At 43.3% G+C, this 17,943-nt stretch overlaps 1 protein-coding gene across 1 annotated transcript in view; it reads right to left on the bottom strand.

The window, feature by feature from the left end:
* Positions 1–17,943, bottom strand: part of LOC111158711 (parkin RBR E3 ubiquitin protein ligase) — a 1,042,614-nt gene that overhangs the window by 186,283 nt on the left and 838,388 nt on the right. Inside the window, exon 7 of the mRNA XM_022520930.1 lies at positions 9,986–10,047. Coding sequence (XP_022376638.1) covers positions 9,986–10,047 — 62 coding nt within the window. The remainder of the gene's footprint in view (positions 1–9,985; positions 10,048–17,943) is intronic.

Raw genomic sequence — 17,943 nt, 5'->3', positions numbered from 1 at the left:
CCTTCTCCATCTGTCAGCTTCTCTGGAATCTGTCATCTCACTTTATTTTCATGTTTTAGAAGTTTCTTCTTTTTCACTTCCTATTTCTCTTAAGACAATATCTGTTATTTATTTTTATTTGTATAATTTCTTAATCATGTTGTACCTTTTGAAATGGTTACTCTAGTTCCCACCCGACAGACAGTTTTCTTGTGTCTCAGGATGTCATTCTGTTTTCCATTCTCTGTAACCTCTTCACAACTTTGTATGGGATTTAACCTTGCTTCTTCCTTTTGCACAGTTATATGTGAAATCCATTCTCCTGCAACTTTAGAAACAAGTAGGATCCAGCATAGCTCTTGGTGGCTCTAGAACTTCTTCTGGTGTGTGGAGCTCCTTTCTATGATCTCCAAGCTCTGCTGCCTCACTTTTAACTGGATTTTCTCTTTCCTCATCCCCTTTTCTATTCCAAGCACGTTTCTGCTCAGCGTGAGGCCTTGACTCGAAAGAGATCTTTTATTTGTTGTAGGATGAATTAACGAAATCTAACTCCTATGAGCACCAATTAATTAAATACTTCCAACAAAATAATCAATGGCAATGGGAATTAATAACAGTGATGGAGGATGGATTTCTGTTTTAAATAAATGGCTCTCAAGCAATTGGCTATTTTCTGTTTTAACGAAATATCCCCTATCTATTTAATTTAGTAAAGCTATTTTACTACTATGAGGATAGCTTTTATCTATGAAGAAGTTAACCTATGGACAAAGTCCAATTACGCTTTAGAAATTCTTGCTGACTGCATTCATAGTGGCCTCAGATACTGACAAAATGTGGAATTATGTTCTTCCTTCCATTCATTAGCTAAGGAATTTATAAAAAATGACTTTATTATAGTCATTCTATTTGCAATACACTCAAGAGAATTTGAGCATGCAATTTCTTTTCTAAAGGAAGACAAATATTTTAACTTATATACCTGGTAATTTCCGATAATTAAAAAGTACACATATCTGAAATAAAACCTATGCTTATTGAGTGCATTACTTTTTTTTTTTTTAACCACGAAATTTATAAGAACAAACATTTGACCTGAAGACAGTAATGAGTTAGTATTCACAGAAAGCTTCATACCCTACGGAAAGAAATTAGACATGTAATTATCTGTAAGTCATTAGAGATACTTATTTGATTCCCTTCAAGATAGGGCCCACATTTCCATGGATTCCTTTCAGCCACTTACTGGCACGATGTTGAAAATACCGTTGAAAGACCCCGACTATATATTTACTAGAGAGTTGTAACAAATCAGCACTAAGTAGAGCAGAATATTCATCTATATTCATCTAAGTGCAAAATACACACAATTGGTAAAGTGATAAATGGGCCCCAATCAGGGAAAGTGAGCAGATTCTGATCAGTTCGTACTACTTGTGTCATATTTAAAGGCTTTCTTCACTTGTCAATAATGGAGAGCATTTTATGAACAGAACTGAAGGAATGTGATTAATTTGTAATGTGTATTAACTCTGTGTAGAATCTACTCTCAGGTGAGCTCAAAAGAAACAAATTCTCTAAAAATCCCTTATTTATTGTTTGTCTTTGGATTCACGGTGAATGACTGTGTACGCACCTGTGTATGTGTAGACATATTCATCCTAACCTTTCAACTAATGCTGTTTAAGCTATTAAAATTAGTTTGTCAATTTATAGATATATTTTCATAAAATGGATAATCCACAGACAGATGACTGAGATAATTTAGAGTCACAACATGATGTTCATAAACATTTTTGAAAATAAATATTAATATTAACAAAAGGCATACTACTTTGCCCCTAAGGAAAAAAATTTTGAACATTTCTTGTATTTCATCAGATTATAGCGAAAATGCATTCCATTAGTATGACCTATCTAGGTAAAAATCTCAACTCATCGCTATGGCTTATGTTTTATTTATTTGAAGAGTAAATTACTCAGTCTTTGTGTGTATGCTCATGGATTCTCCTAAGAATGGAAAATTTTTTTTTTAAAGTACAAAGTTCATAGAAGTTTCCATAAACTGCTATTTTAGGAATCTGAATAATGAATCATGGGAGAGTACAATCAAGGAGAGGTTGTATTTTGGTGGTCTGTAGGTAGGTAAAGAGTTGAGTTGGGTGGAATATTGTTCTGTAATGAAGCAAGAGTCACAGGTTCAAATCTCACACGGGCCAGCTAGCTTCCTCTTTCTTACTGGCCATTGACTGCTTGCTAAAGACTCGTGGTCACTCGAGGGGTTGGGCTGGGAAGGACCTGCGCCTGACTATCCTGCACCACTGGAAAACCACCCGAAAGACCTGTGTGGGAAGACACAGACCTCTTCGTCGTGATATTGGACTTGCATGCTTTCCTAAGAAATAAAGCGAAAAGGAACCTGAATTTTAAAAATCGCAGAAAATCTGAAGAAAGGAATACTAGATAAATCTAAAATCTGAGAAAACTGGCAAATGTTCTGTCAAAATGAGTCACAGCTTGTCAGCAGTCCAGGAGATCTGTGGCAGCTTTTCAAATTCTCTGAGCAGGGAAGGAGGCTGTTTTTGTTCTGCTGTGGAATTTTCCAGAGCGTCCTTTTGGGGGCACTCAGGTACAGCTACAAAACAACCCCTATGTAGGCTGGGGCCTGTCTTGCTTTCTGCTCCCTAAATTCTGGCTTCTGTGAAGTCTTAGCCACAAGCACCCAGGGATTCCCTCCCTGGGTCCTCTCTCTGAAACCCGAATGGAGGAGAGAAAACCCCATCAGAAATACCATTCGCTGAACTACTACTCTGTGCCAAGCGACTGTGCCAACACTTTGCCTGTGCAGCTCATTCTCTGTCTACTCTGGAGACTAAAAGAAGAGGCCACTGAGTTACACAGAAGTTCAGTCCTTTGCTGACCTTCACACAGGCAGGACAACCCCAATTCCAAATCAGAAATCAGGGCTATGGCTCCAAAGAACACCCTTTCCCCAATACCAAGCTGTGTCCACTTTTTTCTCTTTTTCCCTTTTTATTAAAAAAACAAAAAAACAAAACAAAACAAAAAAAACAACCTTTTTTTTTTTCCAGCTCACTCTCATTCATCTTTTAGAAAATAATGAAAAACAATTTATTATAGAATTTCCTCTTTGGATAAAAAAATCTCAAATAACTTTATAGAGAAACACACATTTATCATGACTCCATTTCTCCTTGCTATGCAGAGGATGCCCTATTTTCTGTACGTATTAGAATTTAAAAAACAAAAACAACAACAACAACAACAAAGCTTGTTAAATTCTCAGTAACCTTAATCTTATTTTTCCTCATTTGCAGGTAGGTAGCCCTGAGGGAGTTGGTGACAGCCTCTGTGGGTGTGCCTGCCACATTGCTGTTTGTAGTCTCTGTTCTGTTGCTAATAATGTTTTCTTTATCCCTGGACATCTGTCATCGACTGATGAAGTAAATTGGCTAGAGAAAGGGCTGGACCCTGTTCACTGCATAGAGAAAACAATCATCAGGATGGCTGAAATCAGATATAAGGAGAAACCAGATCAAACAACACCTGCAATATAATTGGAGCAACGGACTGTATCCTGGATTGCAATTTATGAGGGTTTTTTAAAAAACATTTTTAATTTGTTCTATTTTTTCAAAGTAACTTCTACGCTCAATGTGGGGCTCAAACTCATGACTCCCAGACCAAGAGTCGCGCGCCCCACCGCCTGAGCCAGTCTGGGGCCATGAAGATTTTGCTTTTTCAGATGTTCCTGATGACATGATGTCAGGAAATATTTCAACGTCCAGTGGTTGTGGAATCTTCCAGAAAGGAGGTCAGAACCAATCAGCTGCTTTATCCCTTTTCTCTTCTGTGGCCATGGCAGTGCCTCCAGGAGGGCGAGGCTATGAAGGTGGGTTCCTGTGGACTGTTTTCCTCACAGGAGTTTTTTCAGTGAATGGGATTCCAAAGACTTCTGGAGGTTTTGTAAACAGGACGGCTAAGCACAGGCTGTTGATAAGGGCAGTCAGCAGAGAGCAGGGGGCCCATGGACGCATGGTACTTACCCTTTACTACAGTCCCTGAGAAGCAGGCTTGAGCAGTACGATTGCTGGCCTCCAAACTCAAGTGTGTCACCTTCAGAGGAAGGGGACTTGTCTCTGACTTCCTCAAGAGGCACCTCAGTGCTCATCACCTCCCCGACCCACTCCCTGTCTCTTCCTGGGCTTTCCTTTCCTCAAACGCATTTTCAAATGTTGGGGCTCCTTAGGGTTCACATGGTTCCTGGTCTTTTATCTCCATTTGGCAACTCCCATGGATTTAAAATACCAGCTGCCCAGGGTGCCTGGTAGGCTCAGCTGGAACAGCATATGACTCTTAATCTCAGGGTCATGAGTTCAAGCCCCATGCCGGGTGTGGGGATTATGTAAAAAAACAAACTTAGAAAAATAAAAATAAATAAAATAAAATACTGTCGGCACGTCAGAGACTCCACATCTGTCCCTCTATCTCTGACCCCTGACCTCTGTTTCCTCTGAACTCCAAATCACACATCCAAATCCCGACTTGCCTCCTCAGTGCTTCGGGCCTATCACATCTGCTCAGACTTGGGCCCCGGATTCCTCACCTCTGTCTTCCCCTTCCTACCATCTTACACATCTTGGTAAGATAAAACTGTAGGACTCCTTCATTTCCCTGACCCACAGCTAATCAACCCCTGAGACCTTTCATCCGACCTCTGAATGGTCCCTCCCCTCTCTTTCCTCTGACAACTGTCCTGATCCAGATGCTATCCATATTGGACCAAGACTGACATTCTTGAAATGTAATTTGGTTAATGCCCGCCCCCTGCTTAAACTTAAATTCAAGAATTTCCCATTGAACATAGAATTAAATTCAGATCTTGAGCATGGCCTACATAGTGTGGATGGTTTTCATTTTTCATCACTGTCCTCCTTGATCATTATCTCCCGGCCACATTGCTTTCATTTAGTGGCTTGAACAGAGCAATATCCTCACCTCTTGGGGGTCACTGAACATATGCTTCCCTCTGTTTCGAATGTTCTTCTATCCCATACTGAGATCCCAGCTCAGCAAATAGTGGTGCCATCTCAACCTTGAAGGTTCACGGTCCCTTGGCTCCTTATTCAAAATAGGTTAAATCTCAATCACGGTTTTCATCTTAGCCTTTATCATGATTTGTTTGTGTGAGTTCCTTGTTTACCATTTTATCTAACACTAGCACAGCAATAGAACAAAAAAGGTATTCATGAAATGTTTGTTGAATAAATGAACTTTGTTTCCTGAAAATTCTGGTGATTGAACCTTAGGTGGGGGAAGCTGGTGTAAATACAGGTACTTCTGAAACTTAGTTCTTCTGAAGGCTCTCCTAGCCCTATGGACTGATGACAGATATCACTCCTGGTGGGCCTTTTTTTTTCTTTCAAGGCTCACCTTGAACTCTGGAGTCACTTATGACCTACTATGTGATAACATCTTTGCCAAGTAGGTTGGACTTGGGGGCATGAAAGGTGCTTCATGAACATGAATTATAAAGACAAGTCACAGGGCCAAGAAGCTAAAGTAAATGGGTCATGCTAAACTCCAAGGGGTTTTCACTGTATTTTTATTTTAGGAAGGCAAGTTATTTATAGTGTGTAATGATTTATTTTTAATCTAGATCCCCCAAATCAAATGCCTATTAGGGACTGATGAAAATGGAAAGGAATCTACATATGAAGAAATTAGATGACTGATAAGCATCTCCACCATCCAGCAATGGATTCAGTAATTAACCAGTATCTGTGTTCATCTTATCAGTTCACTTTAAGGTGCACATCACATTTATTCTATTGCCTACTTTGTTGTACTAGTTCAGTCTACTAATTGAATAGAAATAATGTCAATAGTATTTAAGTCAGAAACATTTTAGTATAGCACTTACTGTTTGCAACTCACTTTGCAATCCTATTTATTTCCAAAAACTCTAAGAGGTGACTGACCATTTCTCTTCCTTTTCTACGAATGGGAAAGTCACATTAGTGAGGGAATGAAATGATGTGTCCAAGGGCACTTATAACACACACTCATATAAAGTTTCTTCTCATCGAGTGATAAAAGTTGCCTCCAGCATCCAGAGAGAGCCTGACATTTCATCTGCTCCCAGAGAGGGAGAGGCCACCCTACTCCAACCCTCAGGAGCTGGTGGGGCTGGACTGCTCGGCTTTCTCTCCTGAAACTCAGCTACCATCTGCCCTGAGGCCACTGTCATGTATCATCAGGACAGAAATGTCCCAGACTGGCACATCTGATTTGTATCAGTCCCTGAAGCAGTCCCTGGCTCCCCTGTCCTTCTCCCGTCTGATGTCCACCCCCCTACACGGCTCTGTGCATCCCTTTGCCCTACTTTGTCCTCGAGCTGCCCGACTCTTGCCCCTGTGCTGGGGAAGCCAGGGCTGGCATTAGGAACTGCCCTTTGACTCCAATCCACTCCCAAGGTTCTCTCCTGTTCTCCCTCACTGAAACTGGCTCCTGCCCTAGGACACCCCCACCCTGGCCGCTCCCACACATTTTCTGCACACTTTGTACCACCAAGCATTGTTCAGCAACGCTCCAGTCGAAGAGTTCTCTTCTCTCCTGGCACCAGCCCTCCAGCTGTGAACTTGAAACCATCAGTCTCCACCGGGCGCTCTTCCTCCGTCTGCGGGCAGCTCCTGAGCCCCACCCCTCAGTCTCTCTCGCCCCCATTTCTCGAAGTTTCAGTTGGTGACTCACCAGAACTCTCTCCAAGTCGGCTCTGGTGACAATTCTGGAGGGTCTCAGTGTCCGCACGGGCCACACTTCCAGCACCCCGGCTCCCCGAGTCTGTGACCTCAACTTCTGCAGTCAACTTTTCCTCCATCCTGAGCCGGCCATGAGCACTCCCGGCCTCCTCTGGTCCCGCCATTGCCAGTCCCTGCATCCCTCACAGACCAGACATCAAGGATCTCATTCTTTGGCCAATACCTACTTTCCCAGCTAAAGCTTCCTAGTCGTTGAACTCCAAAAACTCTTTGGACCCACTGGGACCTGGAACCAACAGACCAACTACCTTTCCCAACCCTCCCTCTTCTCATCCCACCTCTCTGCTCTCCTAGCGGAGAACCAAACTCTGAGTTAAACCCAACTCTGTGTTTTCTGCCCCTGTGTCTACACAGTTGAATGTGACAGAAAGACACCAGGCTGATGGATCTCACTCCAAACTCATTTAGTTCCTGTTTATTTACTCCCTACCCTCCTAAATGACAATTTCACTACCCTTCCCTCTCCCGGGAAAGCTCCCATCTCCACTCTCAGCTGCCAACTTTGCTTCACGTTTCACTAAGAGGAGCACCAGCAGCGATCACCCTGCCTATTCAGCGGTCCCCACTGCCACCAAGCTGAGCTGTCCGTCCTTGTGTCTCAGCAGAGCCTCCACTCAGTGGTTGTGAGCCAGGACATTGTTCCTGATGGCCTCTCCTCTCCCCTGCATCACTAGCCCTGCTACTCCTCTACAGAGGCATCCAGTCGACCCATAAACATGCCTCAGCTTTTCCTATAAAAAAAGAAAATGATCTCAATTCCACATTTCCCCATCCCAGCTGCCTCATTTCTTGGCTTTCCTTTACAGCCGAATTCCTCAAAAAAGAAGTTCCCAATATTTGCTCTCTCCCATTCCTCTTCCTCCTCTCACATGAACCCAACTCAAGCAGGCTTCCACTCCCACCATTTCCTGGTCAAGGTCACCAATGACCTCCAAGTTTCAAATTCCAGTGTTCATTTCTCACCCAGCTCCTGCTTGGTTTCACGGAGCACGGATGATCAGTCTTCCTCCCAGAAATACTTCCTGCCTTTGTCTTTCAGGGCACACTTTCCTGGATTTCTTCCCACTTTACTCCAACCACACCTCGTATTGTATAATGCTTTTTATGTGAAATGAGCATTATAGAGCCTCACTCCAGAAATTCTGTCCTTGCTTTATTCTCTCTCTGGAAAGCTCCTTTCCCAGACATCACCAGATGCTTTCCTGCATGCCCTTCAGTCCTCACCCACAAATCACCTGTTCAGTGAGGTTCTTCCTGACCACCTCATATAAAATCTCACCTCTTCCCCCTGCTACCACTACCCGCTTTTCGGTTTTATTTTTCTTCATGGCCATAAGAACCACCCAGTATAATGTATATCAAACATGTCTGTGTGTATATAGCATAGCAGTTTTCCACTGATAGGTATCTATTTTCACTCCTATACCCCTATAACCAAGAATGGTTTATAGCACCTGAGTAGGTGCTCAGTAAGTATCTGCTGAATGAAAGGAAAGAAGAAAGGAAGGAAATGTGTTTTTTTTTTCAGGAAATAAAGATCAATATTGCTGTGGTATACCGTGTCTCCATGTTGCATAACTAATCAGAGTACTATTGATTTTGATTATGGCTCGATTAAATTTCTAGGAGAATGCAAAGTGGCCTGACTTGTATGCAAATCTGAGATGATTACAGTTGGCTTCTTTCCCTACTAATCACCAATGACTCTAACACAAATAGGGAAATAATTTGCAAATATTAGTACAAGTTAGAAGAGAAGGCTCCCTTATCTGAGCAGAAATGTCAGGGCAACAATCAGTAATTCTTACTACAAGAAATCTCTCAGGCTTTCACAGGAAAATGGCTGGGAGATGCATATGTTTTCCTAAATAGGTATGTTTGAGGGAGTCTGTTATTAACTCTTACCTGCAATGGAGGGTAACTGGTTTTGCCTATATTTGAATAAACACTTAATGCCCGCTGAATTCTGCAATTTGCATAATGAAAATACTAAGGAGACATCCTAAAACCTGTTAAATCAAGGAACTGGAAATAATTCTAGTTTTTTATCCTCCCAATTAACTCCTTTCTGGTTTTAATCTAATATTGGACACAGGCATCCAACTTTGTAACATATATATACCAAAGGAAACACACGGACCACAAACTCATCAACAAAATTCATCTTCCTTTGCACGTCCCCTGGTCAAATGTGGCAAAGATGACCTTTGGGGGTAAAAAGCAGTAAGAGAGGGCGAGGTAGGTCATGCCCCAAGTCGTCAACTATTTGGTGTGAATATTTCAAGAATAACTTGACATCAAGACTTAACAAAATACTGCAGAAGCTGTACTTCTATACAAAGGTTAAGAAATTTATTTGTAGGGGCACCTGGGTGGCTCAGTGGGTTAAAGCCTCTGCCTTCGGCTCAGGTCATGATCCCAGGGTCCTGGGATCGAGCCCCACATCGGGCTCTCTGCTCAGCGGGGAGCCTGCTTCCTCCTCTGTCTCTGCCTGCCTCTCTGTCTACTTGTGATCTCTGTCTGTCAAATAAATAAATATTTTAAAAAAAAAGAACTTTATTTGTACACAGCCGAAGTGTGTGTTGTATGTGTCTGTGTGTGTAATTTGGCCCCCTGAATTATTTACTTAGCACACCTATTTAAAATCGGACATCTCCCTGGGCCCCACAGTACTTCAGCAGTCTGCTTTTAACGGGCCACCCCGTGTACATATGTAAGTTACACGGTCGCATCCGTAGAGAAAGCTGTTGCGGCGACATCCGGAGGATGTACGCCAAGTGCAAAGCTCTGGTGAGAAGGGCCCCCTGGCACCCTCACCCACAGCCCTCACATCAGGGCTGTCTGTGACGACGGGTCTCTCAGGCCTCACGGAAGTGGACACTCACCTGTTTGCTTCTCTGCCACTACCCGTGCATGCTTACCGCCAGCTTCCTAAGCGGCAGCGCCCTGGCGGCCAGCAGCTGTACCAATTAATAACCTGTCAGGTCTGACGGGTAGAAGAGGGGGAGACTGTCCTCACACATACCCGAGGCGTGGCTTTCTTCCCCACTTTAGGGCGCCAAGGGTCAGGAGACACACTCTCCCTCCCTGGAGAGAGCCCAAACTGTCTCATTAGTGTCTATCTTTCACGACACACCAGCGCTGCCTTTGAGAGGCTGACTCACCTGCTCTTCTCCAAGAATCCTGAAGTGATGGAGCTCTTTAATCAAGGAGTTGGGGCAGCCAGCTGTTGGAGAGAAGAATGAATCACAGACACGTTATTCCTATTCTGTGCGGCAACGCGTCCTCACATGCAGTTATGACTAAGCCACCAGTGTTGCTGGGGAGGATGCAGGGGCCCCTCCGCACAACACATTCTAACCAACCATGCAAAAGCCACGCCTTGGAGGGAGCGGTGGCTGCTATCTGGTCCCCCCACCGTGACGCTGGAGCTGTAGGTGAGTGTGGCCAAGCCTCTTCTCCCTCCTGATGGTGACCTGGCCTTTGTGGGGCTTTAGGCTACCCTGTCATTTCTCCCCAGCACATCACTTGTTCCTTATAGAGAGCCAGGATTCTGTGGGGGCTGGAGGGTAGAGTCAGTGAGTATAGGTTCATTGTGCTTATTTTATCACATCTTGTTTCCTTGCTCTGCGGTGGGTAGGGGGAGCGGGCTGCACAGAGAGGTAAGAGGGAAGATGGGGCAGCTGGATACCACATCTCCTTTTTTTTTTTTTTAATGATTTTATTTATTTATTTGACAGAGAGACAGCAAGAGAGGGAACACAAGCAGGGGGAGTGGGAGAGGGAGAAGCAGGCTTCCCTCTGAGCAGATAGCCCGATGTGGGGCTCGATCCCAGGACCCTGGGATCACGACCTGAGCTGAAGGCAGTCGCTTAACGACTGAGCCACGCAAGTGCCCCTGGGTACCACATCTTCATGGGATTTGGTTGTAGTTTAGAGCCTTGCCTAGTTCTTCCAGGAGACTCTGTCAAGACCAAAAGGGTCCTGTCTTTCTGTCTGGAAAGGGGCTCTTATGCAAAGGACTTGGGAAGACAGGCAGGATAGTCAGGAGGGCCGTGACCTTCCAGTGACCCAGTCAGTAGGAGTCTCTTCGGGCTTTCCCATTTTCTTTCTCCAGTTATAAGAAGAAATAAGCCAATAAGTTATATATACACACACCAACACATGCTTAGTTATTTAATTATGGTCCATCCCTGTCCTTTTAATTGAATAATTGTACATATTAGTTCGTAGTCATTTATAATATTAACTCTAGTAAAAAAAATTGATATAAAAAGCTCATTTCTTGGGGCGCCTGGGTGGCTCAGTTGGGTTAAAGCCTCTGCCTTTGGCCTCAGGTCATGATTCCTGACCTGGGTCCTGGGATCGAGCCTCACATCGGGCTCTCTGCCCAGCAGGGAGCCTGCTTCCTTTCCTCTCTCTCTGCCTGCCTCTCTGCCTACTTATGATCTCTGCCTGTCAAATAAATAAATAAAATCTTTATTAAAAAAAAAAAGCTCATTTCTTAGATACAATCTATGGACTGCACAATCTGTTGAAGCTTCTACTAAGGAATAGGGTTATATGCAAAATGCCCCAAGGCAGTAACTGTGCTATTGTTCATGTTACTCAGCACTGGGTTGTAAGAATGACGGGAAGTACTTAGAACATCTGTCTGGGGAGAGCAGGCTTAGGAAGGAGGGCGTTGCCATCTTTGCTGGGATGAAGGAATTATCCTTTGCAAAAGATATTATATTTGTGGTTTATTCTAGAAGGTAGGGTTAAAACTAAGAGGCAAAAATGACAGCAGTATAACTCGGTTCAACATAAAGAAATTTCTAACTTAAGAATGGAATACATTGCCTGATGAGCTAGTGACTGTAGGTTTTCAGACACAGGCTAAATGACTATTTCTGCAGGATATTGTAGAGGTGAATTTGACCAAGTCCATTCCAATTCAGAAATTCTATGGTTATGTAAAATGGTGAAACACGGTTTTGGTGTTTGATGTTATATTGGACACAGTCTTTGATATTATAACATTTCATACTTTGCGAGAGTGGTTTACACATGCTCACCAAAGTAGTACAATAAAGAGTTTAAAAAATATAAACGAAACCTAAAGAGGCAACGTCACCACCTGAAAGCAGACCGAGAAAATAAATGAAAACCCTGAGATGAGTATTTTGGTGAAAACACAGTATGTTAATTGCTTGTGGCACATCCAGTGCTATGAAGAAGGGAAGCTAGACCCTTGACATTAGGACTGTGTTTGTCCAACTGGATGCCACGGACATGTGGTCTGAAAGTTCTTTTTGAGATGTTCATATCAGAACTGCTATTCTGATAATTATCTAAACCATTAGGAAAAGTCGTGCTGGATCATTAGTTGGCCACGATTCAACTAAAAATTATGGCGGAAGTTCAGCCTCCTCTCAGTTCTAGAGTTTAGATCATCTTGGGAACAAGAGGTTCAGTGAAACTCATAAGGAAAGAGCAGAGGCAGAATTCCAGGGATGCATTCCCAACAAGCGGGGGGCCCACGGTCTGACGCCAAGTGTAGGAGGTTCACATGGGCGTGGCCCCGTGGGAGCATCGGCGTGGGCACACGCAGATCAGGGGAACGTAGCCAACCAGCCAGGGCCTTGGTTGCATCCCAGGGAACAATTTAATTTCAGTAAAATGCCAGCATCTGGGATATGAAATTCACAGAGTTAACTAGAATACTTTGGTTTTGTCCTTTTATTTATATTTAATTTACTAATTTTCATTTGGGCCTTCCAGTTGTATAAGCATAAAATGTTTATATCTAGACATTTTTAAGAGAGATTATTTTACAAAATTAATTTTCTTCAACCTTGGAAGTTTTAGAGGATTTTCTAAAACATTGTCCTTCATACCCCTCAAACTTGAGAAAAACTGATCTAACTTTAATGCCAGGTAAAATAAGAACCAGAATTTAAAATTACCCTGTCTTCAGGATTTGTATTCTAACATTCTCCTAAGACGTAACTACAAGGATTGATGTCAATGAGAGTTCCAATATAAACATCTCTCACAGAAGACTAGATAATTACCCGGAACACCTGGTAGGTGGAATAAAACATAATAAACAAGGACAGATATGGCATCAGTTAGAAGGGAAGACGTGTGAGGGGATCAATATTGAAGGGACCACGGGAGGGGCATCTGTAACTGTGCTCACCACAGGAACAGCAGTGTGGGAAATGGACAGACACAAACTTCCCGTGAAGGCGCAATTCAAAATCACAAAACTAGAAACATAAGACACACAGAGAATTCAGTCGTGTGAGGAGGGTAGAGGCGTCAGGAGGAAGAAAGACCCTGGCAAAGAAGGATTACATGGTGATTGCTGTGAATGGTGGTGCCGCACTCTTGGTTCCTGCAAATTCCTCACACAGAGCCTGCACGCGCATGGCAGTGGGTCACCCTCCGGAGCCGTAGTTGTCTCCCTGGACCAGTCAAATCCTCACAGTGCTCGGCATCCTCTGCCTTCGGGACCCGAGGGGAGATCTTTCCTCGAGATGATGGAGAAAAGGCTCCTATTAAAATGTGCATATGGTGGGGCACCTGGATGGGACAGTCTGTTGAGTCTCCCAACTCTTGGTTTTGGCTCAGGTCATGACCTCAGGGCAGTGAGATGGAGTCCCGGGTCAGGCTCTATGCTTAGCACGGAGTCTGCCTGAAATTCTCTCTCCCTCCTCCCCTGCCTCTCCTGCTCCTGTTCTCTCTCTCCCTCTCTCTCTTTTTCTCTCAAATCAATCAATCTTAAAAAAAAATGTGCATGTGGTACATCATGCCACCCTTTCTTGGGGTTTCTGTCCCACAAAGAAGGTAGTGGTCTTTGATGTCCTCTGTCGCTGGCCCCAGCACTGTCTCTGAGCCCTCTCTCTCCCTCCTCATTGCACTGAGACCATGACTGCCTGCCACTCCTGACCACCCAGCAGGCTCCTGTCTCCAGCCATTTGCGCTTGCCGCTCCCTCTGTCTGGAGAGCTCTTGCCCCGACATCTGTATGGAAGACTCCCTGCCTCCTTCAAGTCCTTTCTCAAATGTCACCTTCTCAGTGAGAATGTCTGGGGCAGCCTGCATAAAACTGCAGCCTGTTTTCACCCGCACACACTCCTCCCACTGTATTTTCTCCAGAACAAAACCATCTTCTAATGCACCCTACACCTCGTGTCCTTTAGTTTCTGTCACCTGCTGCTGAAATGTGAAGGTGACGAAAAAATTAGAAAGTGGATGTATTGTTAATAATATTAATGGCATTTCTACATCTAATGATGGCTGCTGCTAGTTCTTGTAAAAATTTCCTGTATTTAAAAGGGAAGCAAAGAAAGACAATTATCATATGGTTTCACTCATATGTGGAACATAAGAAATAGCGTGGAGGACCACAGGACAAGGGAGGGAAAACTGAACGGGACAAAATCAGAGAGGGAGACAAACCATGAGAGGCTCTGGACTCTGGGAACCAAACTGAGGCTTACAGAGGGGAGAAGGTAACCGGGTGGGATGGGTAACCAGGTGATGGGCATTAAGAAGGGCACATGTGATGAGCACTGGGTATTAAAGGCAACTAATGAATCGTTGAACACTACATCAAAAACTAATGATGTACTATATGCTGGCTAATTAAACATAATAATAATAATAAAAATTAAATTAAATTAAAAAATACAAGGGAAGTGGGTATTTGAAACATTTGCTACATGATTACTATCTTAAGAAATAAAAGTCAGGACTTCTTTTTTCCAGTTCTGATGTGTGAAGGACTTGGGAGTCATGACTCCCACCCTTAGCATAAGGAAAATCTGGGCAAACTGAAAACCAGCAACTTTTCTTAGACCCATCAGGGAACTGATGTCACCCTGACATCTCGAGAGGCAGGCAAATCTGCCGGTGACAGCTAGGCCTGCCGACATGGAGCGTAAGCCACTGGAACTGCGAACTGGTGGGTACCTTCAGATGCCCATTTTGATGAACTACAGATTACAAGGAGGGATTGTCGAAGGGGTCAAAAACAGAGAGAATGAGATGTGAAGGTTAGATGCTGAGCCATTTCCCTTATCAGAAGAAATTCCAGTATGTTGGCTTTAGCAGGTGATGGACCAAGTAAAAGTCCCAAGAGTCTCAGAGGGCAGGTTTCCCAGCTGATGTGATGGGGACCCGAGCACTTTCTCTGGTCTTGGCAGATCAGAAGGGAAAAACCAGGACTTGTTTTGGGAGGGCATGTGTGAAGCTCTAACTTGCTTGGAAAACATCTTAGACAATGGTTTAGAGGGAGAAACACCAGTAGTAGAAGATGCATGACACCAGGCATTTAAATCCGTCGTTGTCATCTTTCCTTGAGAAAGAATTGCCGAGGAAATGAACCAAGTGGCCGTGTTGCATCCACAACTATTTTGGGTGTCATACAGAAGGGAAGAAGTGTCATATTGCTTGTGAAGACCGCAAATCTAGCTGGGTTGAAAGAACAACTAAATGGTCACACTTCTGTGAATGAGGAACGTGTGTAAAATCAAGAATGTGTGCTGCGTGGGCATGCGCGTCGGGACGCGGGGTCCTTCCCGAACATCCCTGGAGGAGAGCAACCGGTGTGCAGACAAGAGCTGTTTCCCTGGTTGCCATTGTCCTGTCATCCCCCTTTGCTGCCTCCCCCGGGGTGGACTCTACAGTCTATCTACCCCATGTATGGGGGTGGGGGTGGCACTCTCCATCCCAACCTGTCCCCTCCCCTCACTCCCATGTCCCTGGTCCAGGAGGAAATGAGAAGTAATGATGAAGCAAGAACAGGAGAAGGAAACGAAGTGACTGCTCATCTCCACCACTGACGAGCCGTGCAACCTCGGGTCACAGACACTGTGCGAGCTCTAAAGCCTTCGGTTCCCACTTGTAAGAACGGGAGTAAGAATATTGAACTTATGGGGTTGCTATCAGCAACGTGTGCAGGCATCTACGTGTTTGTATATCTATCACCTTGCAGAGCTCCTTGTACACGGTGGGCTCTTAGTGAATGGCAGACGCTGCTTTGAGAGTCTCCGAAGGGCAGGGGTGCCTGTCCGACGGGGCTTGAGATGGGCGTTCTGTTGCCCTCCCAGAAATCCCTTGTTGCCTGAACCCTCATTATTTAGAGGCCGATTTTGCTAAAGGCGCCCAGGATCCAATGACATGTTTGAGATTATCAGGGCAACATGCTGAAAAACAACAGATTGTCAATTACGTGTATGTGTGTATGTTTATAAAGTGCGCTTCTATACACACACAGGTAGGTCCACATGTATGATCGCACACGCTTAGAAAAGCACGATTAGCATAAATGTAAGGCCTTAAGTCTGTTGCCTTTTATTAATTCATTTATTCATTTACTCACTCCAATAATCTCAAGTGATTATTGAGCAACTTGATACAAAACTTTATGACATTTTTACCTCTGAACTTGCTGGAAGATATTTTTTTATCTCACTGGCCAATTCACATGGCATCATTTACATAACTATATTTACAAAGCAAGTGAGTAGAGGCAATCAGGAAAAATAACTGAAGTCCCTGATCTCCAGGCACATCCAATTATCCAAATATGCAAGAGGGAAACTGACTCAAATTTTCAACAAAAGGGACAGTTAGCAATTGCTTAATGTACCTTCTGTTTAGCCTTCTGAGTCAGCTGTAACACACAGTAAGGGCATCACTTGCGTATACAGTCAACAGATGGATGATTATGGCAAACAAGCTGTGGTTTAAAAACAAATATCCCACAAAGATGTCAGAGAGGAGAGCTGACAACTCATAATTCTGCTGAACCAGAGCTGATCTGGTGTTGTTGTTGTTGTTGTGGGAGGCGGAGGGAGCTCTGTTTTCTCCTTGTGGCTGCTTTGTAATATCTTTTTAAAAATTTTATTTTCTCAGTGTTCCAAGATTCCTTGTTTACGCACAAGGCTACTTGCCTTTTGTCACCCAGGTTGTGAATGAAACAAATGACAGAGCTGAGTAACTGACAATTCTATCTTGAAATTCTAACTCTAAATCCCAGACTCTGTGCATTGCAAACTACTTTCTGCCCTGTCATAACGGTTTAACCAAAATGTATACTAGATTTTGCATATAAATATGCTGTAAATTCCAAAGTTCATATACCGCACTATTTTAATCCTCAAATTTATAATAAGATTAGTCTGTTTAACGTGAACACACTTCTTGTGTTTCGGGGACAGAATATGCTACCATAGTGACACCAAAAATCTACGCACAACAGAAATATAAAAGCAATACGGAATTTTAGAGGTTAAAAGTGTTCACCATGGAGTGAATGGAAAAATGAACAAAAAGGGAGTAGGACCAAGGGCTGTACAACACTGTATTTTCCAAAAAAGACAATGGATTCAATGTGAACGTGTTGCCGCACAAAGTTTCTATCAATGGCAACTAATTAAATTGAATTGAAAAGCACTTTTAGGGGAGCCTGGTTAAGTTGATTAAGCATCTGATTCTTGGTTTTGGCTGAGGTCATGATCTCAGGGTTGTGAGATCAAGCCCCATGTTAAGATTCTCTCTCTGCCTCTTGCCTTCCCTCTCTTAAAAAAAAAGAATAAGAAAAAAAATTTTTTTCAGGCTTATATATGTAGTGCCTCTCACAATTTTTGTTGCCTTTAAATTATTTGTTAATATCTGCTTTTCTCACCCTGAATGCAGACTCCATGAGAACAGGGACTTGCTCACAGCCTTATCTAGGACCTGGAAACTGTGTCCAGCACAAGGGCAATACTTAATAAATATGCGCTGACTGATTAAATAAATTAAGGGGGGAAAGCCCTTGCCTTCTGGTTCTCACAAACAAGAGCACTGGAAAACAGATAACTTTACAAGCCTGCACAGAGTTCATTTAAAGACCTATGAGATAAGGTCTATTTGCCCTTGGGTCAGTTTTGTAAAATCTCAGAAATGAATTATTTTCTATTTTAAATGCAAGGTTTAATTTTTTAAACACAAAATATTAACATGCCACTACTCTAGCAAGAAAGGGTTCTTTAAATGCTCCATTTCCTACTGGCCTTGTCAAAATAAAGCTAACTTTCAGTGAGGGTAGAGTTCTGTTATGAATGAAGACAGAGGCCAGGTCTGCT

Source organism: Enhydra lutris, unplaced genomic scaffold (assembly GCF_002288905.1).
Source record: "Enhydra lutris kenyoni isolate GAN:26980312 unplaced genomic scaffold, ASM228890v2 scaffoldscaffold62, whole genome shotgun sequence".
Classification (NCBI taxonomy): Eukaryota; Metazoa; Chordata; class Mammalia; order Carnivora; family Mustelidae; genus Enhydra; species Enhydra lutris.
Note: the sequence above shows the minus strand (reverse complement) of the source record. Positions and strands in the feature narration are given on the sequence as shown.